This window comes from Babylonia areolata, chromosome 32, assembly GCF_041734735.1.
Source record: "Babylonia areolata isolate BAREFJ2019XMU chromosome 32, ASM4173473v1, whole genome shotgun sequence".
Taxonomy (NCBI): Eukaryota; Metazoa; Mollusca; class Gastropoda; order Neogastropoda; family Buccinidae; genus Babylonia; species Babylonia areolata.
Genome location: NC_134907.1, coordinates 12893915 through 12909602, shown reverse-complemented (window position 1 = coordinate 12909602; position 15688 = coordinate 12893915). Strand labels below are relative to the sequence as shown.

At 43.4% G+C, this 15688-nt stretch overlaps 1 protein-coding gene across 1 annotated transcript in view; it reads right to left on the bottom strand.

Moving 5' to 3' along the window:
- Positions 1-15688, bottom strand: part of LOC143276683 (condensin-2 complex subunit G2-like) — a 57027-nt gene that overhangs the window by 39459 nt on the left and 1880 nt on the right. Inside the window, exons 3-10 of the mRNA XM_076581318.1 lie at positions 15118-15267; positions 14194-14308; positions 12583-12737; positions 8853-8987; positions 6650-6744; positions 3983-4052; positions 1743-1835; positions 807-899 (exon numbers count right to left, since the gene is read on the bottom strand). Of these exons, the coding sequence (XP_076437433.1) occupies positions 807-899; positions 1743-1835; positions 3983-4052; positions 6650-6744; positions 8853-8987; positions 12583-12737; positions 14194-14308; positions 15118-15267 (906 nt within the window). The remainder of the gene's footprint in view (positions 1-806; positions 900-1742; positions 1836-3982; positions 4053-6649; positions 6745-8852; positions 8988-12582; positions 12738-14193; positions 14309-15117; positions 15268-15688) is intronic.

The window sequence follows — 15688 nt, the reverse complement described above, 5'->3', positions numbered from 1 at the left end:
CATGATTTACATTACAGAATCATCTCCCTGTTAAACTGAAAGGCAGGTAACTCACAGTCAGAGCTCTCCACAAGATGGGGTTGTACAGCCAACATGATTTACAATACAGAATTATCTCCCTGCTAAACTGAAAGGCAGGTAACTCACAGTCAGAGCTCTCCACAAGATGGGGTTGTACAGCCAACATGATTTACATTACAGAATTATCTCCCCACTAAACTGAAAGGCAGGTAACTCACAGTCAGAGCTCTCCACAAGATGGGGTTGTACAGCCTTGGTAACATGATTTACATAACAGAATTATCTCCCCACTAAACTGAAAGGCAGGTAACTCACAGTCAGAGCTCTCCACAAGATGGGGTTGTACAGCCAACATGATTTACAACACAGAATTATCTCCCTGTTAAACTGAAGGGCAGGTAACTCACAGTCAGAGCTCTCCACAAGATGGGGTTGTACAGCCAACATGATTTACATTACAGAATTATCTCCCTGTTAAACTGAAGGGCAGGTAACTCACAGTCAGAGCTCTCCACACGATGGGGTTGTACAGCCTTGATAACATGATTTACAATACAGAATTATCTCCCTGTTAAACTGAAGGGCAGGTAACTCACAGTCAGAGCTCTCCACACGATGGGGTTGTACAGCCTTGATAACATGATTTACAATACAGAATTATCTCCCCACTAAACTGAGGGGCAGGTAACTCACAGTCAGAGCTCTCCACAAGATGGGGTTGTACAGCCAACATGATTTACATTACAGAATTATCTCCCTGCTAAACTGAAAGGCAGGTAACTCACAGTCAGAGCTCTCCACAAGATGGGGTTGTACAGCCTCAGCAACATGGCGTCCACACCTCTCTGCTTCTTCTGTCGATGGAACTGGTGCATCACCTGTCATCGTCATAAACATGACATCAATAAGCATCTATCTAGCACCGATTCTCTTGTGCAGCGAAAAATCAAAGCACTTACACGGCAGTCGTTTGTACAATCACAGGATTAAGGAATGAAAGACAAAAATGTATTTATGTATGGAAATAGAAAGCCTGGGAAACTGTAGACCCGAGAGCGAGGAGACGGGGAAGGGAAGGCTATTCTGGAAAGAGGTAGGCTTTAAACAATAATTTTGACATAGTATGTAATCTTGAGTGGTCCAATCCAATACACTGCACGCACTACCACTCATAAGATTTATGCAACATAATGATAATAAACAACAATGAATCATTTATAAATTGTCATCTGTTCAGCCAGGTTTCAGTCACACACACACACACACACTGACAGACATGCAACTTTTTACGTGTATGACCCTTTCTTTTTTTCTTTTAACTTGCAATATTGGCAGCCATATTCCCATTTTTTGGGGGGGTGCCTGATGGGTATTCTCTTGTTTCCACAACCCACCAAATGCCAACATGGATTATAGGATCTCCAATGCATCTCATGTTACGAAAGTCAGTGCGCTGTACACAGTACCACTCACATGATTCGTGCACTAAAGCCACACTCACTCATGGACGACCATCCACATTTACACACAACATTGACGTCACGAAGAGAAAGCTCAGCAAATTAAACATGTCTTGATACTGATTTGAAATTCACTCAGAGACGGTTCATTACGCAGACTGGGGGAAAAAACAAAAACAAAAAAAAACATCAAGAGAAAGACAGACAAAACTGGAAACTGCAAGAGTTGGGTTTTTTTTGGTTTTTTTTTTTTTAACTCACCCTGAAAAGAGTTGAGCTCATGGGTTGCGGCCCTTCCCTGCCAGCATGCACAGCATGGTTCATGAGATCCTGAATGCAGTCATTCTCGATTTTCTGCAACAGAAGTTACCACCGTCATATGCTGACATTTCTGTGTCAGTCTCTCAAGCAGGCATCACTGTGTTCAGACAAATCCATATACGCTACACTACATCTGCTAAGGAGATGCCTGACCAGCAATGCACTCAACGTGCTTTGTCAAGCCTTGAATGCATGCATATATATATTTGTGTACCAATCAGACTGGATTTCTTCGACAGGACTTTGCCAGAGGACAATACTTTTGTTGCCATGGGTTCTTTTCCTGTGAGCCAAGTGTAAGCTGCACATGGGACATCCGTTTATCATTTTATCTTCTTCTTCTTTCTTCTCCTTCTTCGTTTGTGGGCTGCAACTCCCACATTCACTCGCATGTACATGAGTGGGCTTTTACGTGCATGACCGTTTTTATCCTGCCATGGGTAGGCAGCCATACTCCGCTTTCGGGGGTGTGCATGCTGGGTATGTTCTTGTTTCCATAACCCACCGAACGCTGACATGGATTACAGGATCTTTAACGTGCGTATTTGATCTTCTGCTTGCATTTACACACGAAGGAGGTTCAGGCACTAGCAGGTCTGCACATATGTTGACCTGGGAGATCGTAAAAATCTCCACCCTTTACCCACCAGGCGCCATCACCGTGATTCGAACCCGGGACACTCAGATTGAAAGTCCAACGCTTTAACCACTCGGCTATTGCGCCTATCATCATTTTATCTGAATGACCAGACACTCATTTTGATTTCCCAGTCAAAATTAGCAGAAAGGATGAGAGATAGAATCTTCTTCTTCTTCGTTCGTGGGCTGTAACTCCCACGCTCACTCGCATGTACGCGAGTGGGCTTTTATGTGTATGGCCGTTTTTTACCCCGCCATGTAGGCAGCCACACTCCGTTTTCGGGGGTAGAGATGGAATCAATACCAGACACTCATGAACACTGTACTGGCAGATAAGTGTCTTAAAAATTCTGTCACCATCCACTGCTTCCTTCGCTACCACCTTTATTGAAATGAAACCAGTCTATAGTATTGTATTGTACTACTTTTTTGCCAACAGATTCTGCAGTGTGTGGGGAGAGTGTGGCATGAAATTGGAGTGCAACTGTGTTGTATTTCATTGCAGTGTGTTTCTTTTTGCCACAACACATTTCTCTAATAATAATAATAATCATGGATACTTATATAGCACACTATCCAGAAATCTGCTCTAGGTGCTTTACAAAAACGCTTTTGTTAACATAAAACATTATATCTATGTTACATACACACACCAAAATGTGACCACACACACACACACACACGCACACACACACACACACTCTGCATACATACATTTTAACATACATGTGTATCTAACAGCTACCCTAACACATACGCACACATAGGCAGGCACAAACTTACATAAACACACGCACACACAATACACATTCATATACATGCATGTAGTTATGTACACATACATATGTATACACACATAGTCAAGCACACCTAACGAAAATTCTTACTATTCTCCATGAACACAGCGTGTTGCCACAGTGCATCCCCATAGGTATTCTTTTCTTCTTTTTTTCTTCTTCTTTTGTCTGCAAGTGCAAGTGAAATTGTTTAACTATCAAACTGAATTTTTCTTCAGGATTCTACAACCGTGTTGCTGCTGCAAGTTCTTTTATTAGTGCTAAGCGCAGGCTGCGCATGAGACCTTGATTTATCATCTCATCCGAATGACTAGCACCCAGACCACCACTCAAGGTGTAGTGGAGGAGGGTTTGGGGACTGCTTGAGAAAGCTGTACTCTTATAGCTGTACTTTTATAGCTGTACTCTTATAGCTGAAGTTTCTATAGCTGAACTCTTATCATACTTTCATGACATATCCCTGGCATCAACCAGGCTGAGAAACTCAGACACCTGCATTGTTCGTCAGGAAATTGGAGCGACACTCCCAAAGACGTATCTGTGAAGAGAATGACCCTCGACTGTGTGTGGTCCCAGTCTTCCCATTTGGGTCCACAGCATGCTCTGGGCAGAAGCTGGCCAAACCTGTGGTGGCGATCGAACTTGCGTTCTCCCAGCTGCCAGTCCGCGACGCTGACCGCTACGCCACGGCGGGTGGTGACAAAACGCGTTCAAAATTCCGCAAAAGAGACAGACTGCGCTCACCTGGCATATTTCTCCACTGCTTTTCTGCCAGGCTCTGAGGTACACATCTCCGTACAGCGCCAGCCACGATCTGCACACAGGGCACCTCAGTCAGAGTGCTGGGGGTACACACAGGATACTACACATACAGCTACACGCACACATGTGTACACACACACAGCTGACAGGATACTACACATGACCTACACACACACACACAGAGCTGTCAGGATACTACACATACAGGTATATACACACGTGTACACACACACACAGCTGACAGGATACTACACATGACCTACACACACACACAGAGCTGACAGAATACTACGCATACAGGTACACACACACGTGTACACACACAGAGCTGACAGGATACTACACATACATGTACACACACACGTGTACACACACAGAGCTGACAGGATACTACGCATACAGGTATATACACATGTGTACACACACACACATGCACACAGAGTTGACAGGATACTACACATACATGTACATACACACACATATGTACACACACAGCTGACAGGATACTACGCATACATGTACACACACACATGTACACACACACACGTGTATACACACACACAGAGCTGACAGGATACTACACATTCATGTACACACACACACACATGTACACACACACACAGAGCTAACAGGATACCACACATACATGCACACACACACACAGAGCTGACAGGATATTACACATTCATGCACACACACACACATGTACACCCACACACACACCTGACATGATACCACACATACAAAACACACACACACACACACACCTGACATGATACCACACATACAAAACATACACACACACACAGCTGACATGATACCACACATACATGCACACACACACACACACAGCTGACAGGATATTACACATTCATGCACACACACACACATGTACACCCACACACACACAGAGCTAACAGGATACCACACATACATGCACACACACACACACTCACACACAGCTGACATGATACTACACATACATATACACACACACAAGCACACACACACACACACAGAGCTAACAGGATACCACACATACATGCACACACACACACACACTCAGCTAACAGGATACCATACATACACGCACACACACACACACACACACCTGACATGATACCACACATACAAAACATACACACACACACAGCTGACATGATACCACACATACAAAACATACCTGCACACACACACACACACAATTTTACACACAGAAACACACACAAACGCCTCTGAAGACAATACATTTTTCTTTCCAACACTGCTGGGGAAAGGAGGAAACATAAGATGTAATCATAAATATCTTTTCTTGTCACTTAAAAAAAAGAAGAAAAAGATATATCTATACCTATACATATATATTCTGTTTTAAGAACATTCTTTACTTACTTGTGGGTGAGAACATGAACACAAATTATAAGGCATTGGGATTTTTTCATCGTCAATCTTTAAGTTTAACAAAGCAGCAAAAGCAATACTGAACAATATAACAAGAACTTTTAAACTTCATCTGATGTATGACCCACCAGACGTGTGACCTGAGTGGATGAAAAGACACCTTCCTATATTAAAAAACAAAACAAAAAAAACAACAACAAAAAAAGCCAAAAAAACCCACCACAATAACACTAATACGAAGAAACAAGCAAAAAAAAAAACCAACCAGTACTTATTTGTTCGTGGGCAGCGACTCCCACGTTCACTTGTACACATGAGTGGGCTTTTTATGTGCATGACTGTATTTATTCCCACCCTGTAGGCAGTCACACTGTTTTCCAGAGGGGGGCGGAGGGCAGGGGGTACGGGGTGGGTGGGGTGGCAGGGTGCATGCTGGGTATGTCATTTCCATAACCCACCGAACGTTGACAAGGATTACCGTATCTTTAACGTGCATGTCTGATCTTCTGCATGCGCATACACACGAAGGGCATTCAGTCACAAGCAGGTCTGCGCATATGTTGACCTGGGAGATGGGAACAATCACTACCCTTTACCCACCAGGCGCCTGTAACCAGGATTCTTCTTCTTCGTTCGTTCGTGGGCTGCAACTCCCATGCTCACTCATATGTACACGAGTGGGCTTTTACGTGTATGGCTGTTTTTACCCCGCCATGTAGGCAGCCATACTCCGTTTTGTTCTTGTTTCTATAACCCACTGAACGCTGACATGGATTACATGATCTCTAACGTGCGCATTTGATCTGCATGCTTATACACACTAAGGAGGTTCAGACACTAACAGGTCTGCACATCTCTTGACCTGGGAGATGGGAAAAATCACAACCCTTTACCCACCACGTACTATAACCAGGATTCAAACCCAGGACCCTGAGATTGAAAGTCTGACTCTTTAACTACTCACCTGCTGATAAAAAACAAAAACAAAACATGCCAGCAAGGTGACCTAACATCGACGGTTCCCTGTGGACTGCCGACGCTGGAACTGTGACGGACGAACCCAGGTGTGGCCGTGTATGGGGGAATCTAAATGAGCGGCGTGGGGGTAATGCTACTGAAATGGTGCAGATGATGGGGCAGCAAAAAAAAAAAAAAAAAAAAAAAAAAAAAAAAAAAAAAAAAAAAAAAGCCAGCAACAACAACAAAACACCACCAGTACTGAGACAAGCATCACAGGGAGCGACTGACTTGGGGGCGTAAGGGATGTGGTTTTTGATGGCACGGTGCATGCAGTCCACCAGCTCTGTGTTGACTGTGAAGACGTAGCCCAGGAACCGCCGACCCTGAAACAGCACAGTGGGTGTACAGCTCCTCTGCTTGAATATGCATGCACACACTCCTGCTCATCTTTCTTTTCTTTTTTCTTTTCTTTTGCGTTCACTCGTATGCACACGAGTGGGCTTTTACGTGTATGACCGTTTTTACCCCGCCATGTAGGCAGCCATACTCCGTTTTCGGGGATCCCTGCTCATCATATCCCGCCGTTCCCACAGCCCCACTCACTCCCCTGTCACACACACGTTTTTGTTTTCTTTGGTCTAATATCACTCTTTGTGAACCGATGTAAAATCGATGAACAACGGCACACACACACACGTGTGTGCACGTGCACACACACACACACACACACCATAGTTTGGACCTCTCTTCAGCTTGAATATTCATATGCACGCCATTGCACACAAACACTCGCACACACATACATTTACTCACTCACACACTCTTACTCGCACATGCATAGACATACACACTTACACAAACACTCATACACACACAAGACAAACCCACAAAATACAGTTCATGACACAGTATCCCAACCATTTAGCTTCTTATGGCAGATGAGACCAGGCCATGCTAAGGACACCAGCCCTTCCGCTTAATTCTTCATCCCCAGATTACAAAAAAATGTAATAAAGGGAAAAAACAAACTTCAAAGCCAAACAAAAATACATAAAAAAAGACCATATAGGCAAATAACACTGCAGAATGGGCAGCTAGTGCCCATGCCAGTGTTTACATCTCACTACCTAATCGCCAGAGCAAAACAGCACAGATAGTACATCATAGACTGTGGGAAAGAGAAAGGCTTGCTTGAAAAAAGAAAGAGGAATAAATTGTGAATGCAGAAAAAAGGAGACAACAGTGAAGGAAGAAAAAAAGGCAGAAACAAAAAGAGTGATAGAAAAGAGGAAATTCCTAGCACAGAATTTCCAGAAGGAAGGGATGCTATCAACTGTACACTGAAAGACCCCCGACATCCCCACGGGGGAGAAGATAGACATCGGCACACACACTGACAACAAACCAAAACACTTTTGATGTAGTGGGCAGCAGAAAAGCATGTACAACTCCCCAGTTTGAAGACAGACATAAACACACACACTGACAAAAACCTCATCACTTTTGATGTAGTGGGCAGCAGAAAAGCATGTACAGCTCCCCAGTTTGAAGACAGACATAAACACACACACTGACAACAAACCTCATCGCTTTTGATGTAGTGGGCAGCAGAAAAGCATGTACAACTCCCCAGTTTGAAGACAGACATGCACACACACTGACAAAAACCTCATCGCTTTTGATGTAGTGGGCAGCAGAAAAGCATGTACATCTCCCAGTTTGAAGACAGACATAACACACACACTGACAACAAACCTCATCGCTTTTGACACAGTGGGCAGCAGAAAAGCATGTTCCACTCTCCAGTTTGAAGACAGACATAAACACACACACTGACAACAAACCTCATCGCTTTTGATGTAGTGGGCAGCAGAAAAGCATGTACAACTCCCTAGTTTGAAGACAGACATGCACACACACTGACAAAAACCTCATCGCTTTTGATGTAGTGGGCAGCAGAAAAGCATGTACAACTCCCCAGTTTGAAGACAGACATAAACACACACACTGACAACAAACCTCATCGCTTTTGACGTAGTGGGCAGCAGAAAAGCATGTACAACTCCCCAGTTTGAAGACAGACATAAACACACACACACTGACACAAACCTCATCGCTTTTGACACAGTGGGCAGCAGAAAAGGATGTACAACTTTTCAGATTGAAGACAGACATGCACACACACTGACACAAACTTCGTCGCTTTTGACACAGTGGGCAGCAGAAAAGCATGTACATCTCCCCAGTTTGAAGACAGACATAAACACACACACTGACACAAACCTCATCGCTTTTGACACAGTGGGCAGCAGAAAAGGATGTACAACTTTTCAGATTGAAAGTCCAACGCTTTAACCAGACAGACATGCACACACACTGACACAAACCTCAACACTTTTGACGTAGCGGGCAGCAGAACAGCATGTACAACTCTTCAGATTGAAAGTCCGACGCTTTAACCAGACAGACATGCACACACACTGACACCAACCTCATCACTCTTGATGTAGTGGGCAGCAGCACAGCACCGCCCCAGCAGGTTCTTGAGGTCTGTGGCACTGGCAGCCTCCATGTTCACCAGGGTCAGCACTGAGTGAAGTCGCCACACTGACTTTATGTCCGACACCTAAAAACAGAAAATTGACAGATTTTTTCAACATAATCTTAACTCATTGAGCCCTGCTTCTGAGCACTGCTCTGGCGTCGAAATTCGTCACATTAAAAGTAAAGTTTTCATGACGGGCGCAATAGCCAAGTGGTAAAAGTGTTGGACTTTCAATCTGAGGGTCCCAGGTTCGAATCTCGGTAACTGTGCCTGGTGGGTAAAGGGTGGAGATTTTTCCGATCTCCCAGGTCAAAATATGTGTAGAGCTGTTTGTGCCTGAACCCCCTTCATGTGTATACGCACGCAGATGATCAAATACGCACGTTAAAGATGCTGTAATCCATGTCAGCATTCAGTGGGTTATGGAAACAAGAATATTCCCAGCATGCACACCCCCAAAACAGAGTATGGCTGCCTACATGGTGGGGTAAATAAACAAAACGGTCATACACGTAAAATGTCACGTCTGTCTGAGTGTGTATGTGTGCATGCCTGAAATCTGATTGAATGACGCAGGAAACAAATGATGAGCGCCCAATGGCAGCCGTCAGCTGGCTCTACCCAGGTAGGCAGCCTGTTGTGCAAATGACCCCGTGTTTGTAAAGCAATAAGAGCTTGGTCTCCAACCGAGGATAGGCCCTATATAAATATCCATATCAATCAATCAAAAAAAAAGTGTCATCAGAAGTAAACAGTTTTCACGTTCCTACATAGGCTCAACACTCAGCTTTTACCAGAGACTGATGTAAGTTTCCAGCTGGGCCAACAGCAAAGCGACAGTTGTATGACTGACGGTTCCTCCACTGCAAAGGGAAGTCATCCGCAGCCTGGTCATTTGTGGAGGACTATGACTCTCAAACTAGACAAGACTGCACTGGCTCTTAGTGCTGCAGCCTTGGTGGCTAGTTGGCCTTTGGGAACCATTGTGGCACTGACTGTTTTAAAACCCTCTTGGCCCAGAAAGTGGGGGTGTAACTTGGGGCAATACACTCTCCATTATAATCAAAATCTAGCCCAGATACTATAGTTGGGACTGTAGTTGCCTCTTCTGCTGTTCTGATGGTCATAGTCGGACACAACGGACTATCATACATGTGCATGAACCGCAAGGAAAGAAAACTTACTTCTACAGTATTTTCCGATGTGTTTACATGTAATTTGGAGGGAAAACAGCATATTCTGTGCGTTCCCCCCCCCCCCTGCATCAAACATGGCATGGACGCCTGCTGAGGTTGTAAACTCTCCCAGGCTGATTGGGTTAACTCTCTCCATACGAACGGCGAAAGAGAAGACGTTAACAGCGTTTCACCCCAATTACCACCATCAAAATATTGCAAGCGGAAGGCTCTTATAACTGAAGAGGTGAATGTTGACAAAGAATACCACAATTCTGACGACGGAAGCTAAAGGTTGGGTCATTAAGACACCCACTGGACATCCGAGGGGTCTGTGTAGAGGAGAAGAGAGGACTGGCCATACTGAGTGAGTTAATGGGGGACACGGCAGTGCAAAAGAGACCAAAATGATGATGTTTCATGATTTGGGTTTTTGATGGATGCTGGATTCTTGAACATCTCTTCTATCATATGCATAAGTTTTTTCCACTGAAAAGATGTCATGAACAATGAAAAAAATTGCCAATAAAGATTGCTTGCTGAATCACGGAAGCATTTATTTTGTTCAATTTCGACGCAAGTCATCAAGTTTCTGGCCTTGACAACATACCTTGGACTGGCTCAATGATGAGTAAACCTACAACCATGAGACTTTGCATGATTGTTTTATAACATGTTATTAAAGTTTGTCGTGAGTATGTATGAAAATATTCTCTGGGTTTTATTCATAGTGGTTCCAATGTTTTTACCCATTGTAAATTTTGAGGATTTCGCAATACCCAAAATTGCAAAAATTCATAAAAAATACAATAATTGAAGAATCAACACAATCTCAAGTGAAAATGAAGATGTCATTGTGTATCAAGTCCACATAACAAAAAATGTTTGCATGCACCACAAACCTGATTTCTTTGATACATTGTTTGGTGGCCATTTTGATTTGTTTCCATCACAACGGGTATTCACAGAAATCTAAGATAACTTTTTTTGTGATCCACAAGTGATGATACACCTAGTAGACAAAAAAAACAAAAAAAAACCACACAAAAAAAGAAAAAAAAAAAGAAAAAGAAAGAGAGAGATAGATAAAAAAAAAAAAGGAGTCATTGTTTGACTGTAGTGTCTTGACTGCGTATGTACACATATATATGTATGTGTACATAACTACATGCATGTATATGAATGTGTATTGTGTGCGCGTGCGTTTATGTATGTTTGTGCCTGCCTATGTGTGCGTATGTGTTAGGGTAGCTGTTAGATACACATGTTTTGTTAAAATGTATGTACGCAGTGTGTGTGTGTGTGTGTGTGTGTGTGTGGGGGGGGGGGGGGGGGGGGGTCATATTTTGGTGTGTGTATGTAACATAGATGCAATGTTTCATGTTAACAAAGCGTTTTTGTAAAGCACCTAGAGCAGAATTCTGGATAGTGTGCTATATAAGTATCCATTATTATTATTATTACTATTATTAGTGTCTGGCCTTAAAAGCCACACAGGTAGGGGTCATACTGGTACATTTCATCACAAAATTTGAAAACTTTTAAAATACCATCATTGTTTACATGTTGGCTTATAATAGATGTTGATCTATGCACAACCCCGAAAGCGGAGTATGGCTGCCTATATGGCGGGGTCAAAACGGTCATACACGTAAAAGCCCACTCGTGTGCATACGAGTGAACGTGGGAGTTGCAGCCCACAAACGCAGAAGAAGAAGAAGAAGATCTATGCACAGTGACTCCATTCCCTCCCCCCCCTACTTTTTTTTTTTTCTCCAATATAAGTAATTTTGTTTATAATCATTATTTTTATCATTTGTGACAAGACATTATCATATGTAATTATTCTTGTAATATGCTCTCTCTCTTCTCTCTTTCTCTCTCTCGCTCTCTCCCTCAGTCTGAATCCCTTCCTTCCTCTTTCCCTTCCTCTGAGTGTGCGCAGGTTGTCTTCCCTAGGTTTTGTCTGCTTAAAATCAAAAGAACAATCGATACATGTGCAACACACTTTTAATATTTGAAATAATGACATGAGCTTCATCATCATATATGCTATGTATGTGCTCTTTTTTTCTTCTTTTTTTTTTGTCCTTATGTTACACATGTTGTAATGTATGCCACAAAAAACAAAAACAAAACAAAAACCTCTTAAAACTTATAATCATCGCAAAAGAAATATGCGCAAAACGCATGCTATTTTGAGTGCCCCTTGCATGAATCACTGTCCACTGGATGAGAACTGCAGTTTCATTAGTTTACTTCCAAATCTAAATTCAGGCGAGACATTCTTCCTCAATTTCATTAATCTATTTCATCATTTTACTTTTCAGGTGAGATGTTTCCCAGCTGTGCTTTACTTTATCAATCACCGACAAAACATTTTTGACGTTGGCATAATGTCGGAACAAACTGCAATTGAGCGGAAATCCCCCTCCCCCAGCCCCCCCCAAAATGGCTACATCGTAACAGTTGGCATCTCTGTACTCCACACACCCGCTCACCGTGTTTTTCGACAGACTGCGCTTCAGGAAGTAGACGAAGGTGTTGGCGACAACCTCCTCCCGGCCAGGTAAGTTCTGTTTCCACCATGTCTCAAACACCTGGGCCAGACGGTGCTTCACGGCATCCAGCTCGTCTGGTAACGTCGGCAGCACGCCTGATGAGAAAGGAACACACACACTGTATCGAAATTCGACTCACATGCCTTCCGTTCTGACTCTGCCCAGTCCCTTGTTTGTTAAGATTTCTCTCAAGTTTTAACAATCCACACCGACACAAAGAATTTCTGTTCACATGTCTTCCGCTCTGACTCGGCCCAATCTCTCCTCCCCCACATCCCCCCTCCCCTCCACCCTCACCATGCAGCAGAGCAGCAGTGCCAGCACCACATGATTTAAATCATTGTTCTTACTGTTTTCTTCTTCTTCTTCTGCGTTCACTTGTATGCACACGAGTGGGCTTTTACGTGTATGACCGTTTTTACCCCGCCATGTAGGCAGCCATACTCCGCTTTCGGGGGTGTGCATGCTGGGTATGTTCTTGTTTCCATAACCCACCGAACGCTGACATGGATTACAGGATCTTTAACGTGCGTATTTGATCTTCTGCTTGCATATACACACGAAGGGGGTTCAGGCACTAGCAGGTCTGCACATATGTTGACCTGGGAGATCGTAAAAATCTCCACCCTTTACCCACCAGGCGCCGTCACCGTGATTCGAACCCGGGACCCTCAGATTGACAGTCCAACGCTTTAACCACTCGGCTATTGCGCCCGTCATTCTTACTGTTATGATTTTTAACACACAATCCACATATAGAAATTCTATTCATATGCCTTCCATTCTGACTCTTATCCAATGTTCCTCCTTTGTTATACAGTTTATATTTCTCCACAAAACACGAATCGGTTGCGATCGCGCCTTAATTTTAGCACGATTCCCCAATCGAGCTACATAATTATGTGACCTGGTTGGAGACATAATTTGACAAAAACACAAGAACGCCAGAGAATCGAGAGACAGGCAAAAAATACGAAAAAACTTAGCCGTATGAAGAGCACAGGAACAGGAGTCATGATGGCTGCCGGAAAAAGAGGGCGCTAGCCAGGGGGACAAAGGGGAGGTTACTAACTTCCGGGAGGTTATCGGCCGTAGTACTTTCGTTTTCTCTGCATAGGCGGATAGTAGTTTGCACAGGACAGGAATGTCAGACCCCTGCCGGAGTCTGCACTAGTTGGGTCACGGTTAAGTATGTGTAATTAAAACTCTATTTATATGCCTTCCAATCTGACTCTTACCCAATCCCTCTTTTGTTATACTTTCTCAACATAACAATCCACACATATAAATTCTATTCACATGCCTTCCATTCTGACTCTACTTAATCCCTCCTCGTTCTTGTTGGTTATAAATATCCAGCCAACCGCACAGAGCCATATCAGGACTGTCAAACCATAGAAATGCTCGACCGTGTCAACACAAAACTGTCACAATTACTAAAAAAAAAAAAAAAACACACACAAAAAAAACCCTACTTAAGACAAACCTACAAAACACTTAATCCATCCTCCTCCCCCCCTTCTTCTCCCCCACATCCCCCTCCCCCCTCACCATGCAGCAGAGCGGCAGTGTCGACGAAGGCCTGAGGGAGGGACACGCCCACCTGCTGCACTGTGGCAGCAGACAGGGTCACCAGGCAGTCCAGGAAGGCGTGGTGATGGCTTTTCTGTGGAGGGGGGAACATGCATCGTGTCGCATCAACACATATTGTGTGGCATTAAGACACTGTGTCGCATTCAGACACATCATGTCTCATCAAGACACATTCTTGTCGCATCAACACATCAAGATACAAATCGTGTCACACTGACACATCTAGATACAAATCATGTTTCATCGACACATTAAGATACACATCATGTCGCATCGACACATCAAGACGCACATCATGTCTCATTGACACACATCATGTTGCATCGACACATCAAGACACATCATTTCCCATCGACACACATCATGTCGCATCAAAATACATTCTTGTCGCATCGACACATCAAGACACACAGCATGTCGCATCAACACACATTGTGAAGTCTAGAAGATTTTATAAAAACACACTGGTCCTTAATTTTCTGTAAAGTCTTGATGATTTTATGAAAACATACCAGTCCTTAATTTTTTTGTTAAGTCTAGAAGATTTTATGGAAACACACCAGTCATTATTCGTTCTGTGAAGTAGAGATGAAAAACAAAACAAAACAAAAAGAAAGACAGCCCTGGCAACCTAACATCGATGGTTCCCTGTGGACTGCCGACGCTGGAACTGCAACGGACGAACCCGGGTGTGGCCGTGTATGGGGGAATCTAAATGAGCGGCGTGGGAGTGATGCCACTGAAACGGTGCAGATGATGGGGCAGCAAAAACAAAACAAAACAACAACAAAAAAACAAAACAAAACAAAAAAAAACAAAGACGACAATCTCAGGTCATGTACGCTAGGTGTTGGTTGTGTTGTCCAGTCATTCCAGTCCCACCTTTTCCCTTTCCGCCGCCTCGTCGTCCTCTACTTTGTCGTCGAGGAGAACGTCGGTGCACGCCCGGCGCAATGACTCCCACAGGTCTTCACGCTGACGCTGGCTGCACTCTGCCACCGTGTCCGCCAGGTCTGCTGACCGCTGCTTGGCCTGGGAAAGACAGGCGCTCGATAGCAATATCAATATGATAATGATGATTTCATGATAATAATATATTGCACTCATATTGTGCAAACTCCCTATATAATGGGCTCTAAGTGCCTCACATGACACAATACATAAACAGTTGTGCATTATACCACACAAGAGCACTTAATAGTGGAAAAACAAAATCTATACAATACAAATAATGCACGTACATCAATACAATTTAATTAATAAAGCACCTTTCCACGTAAAACATGCTCAGCTGCACCTAACAAAGTAAAAACTGATGATTAAAATGTGCTGCTAAACACTATAATGAAAAACTTGCATGCATACCCCAGTTTCCTGCAAACACATCTAACCAAACACTCAAAAACATCTTTATATTATTTTTCATTCTTTAAAACAAATCTTTTTGTTGTAT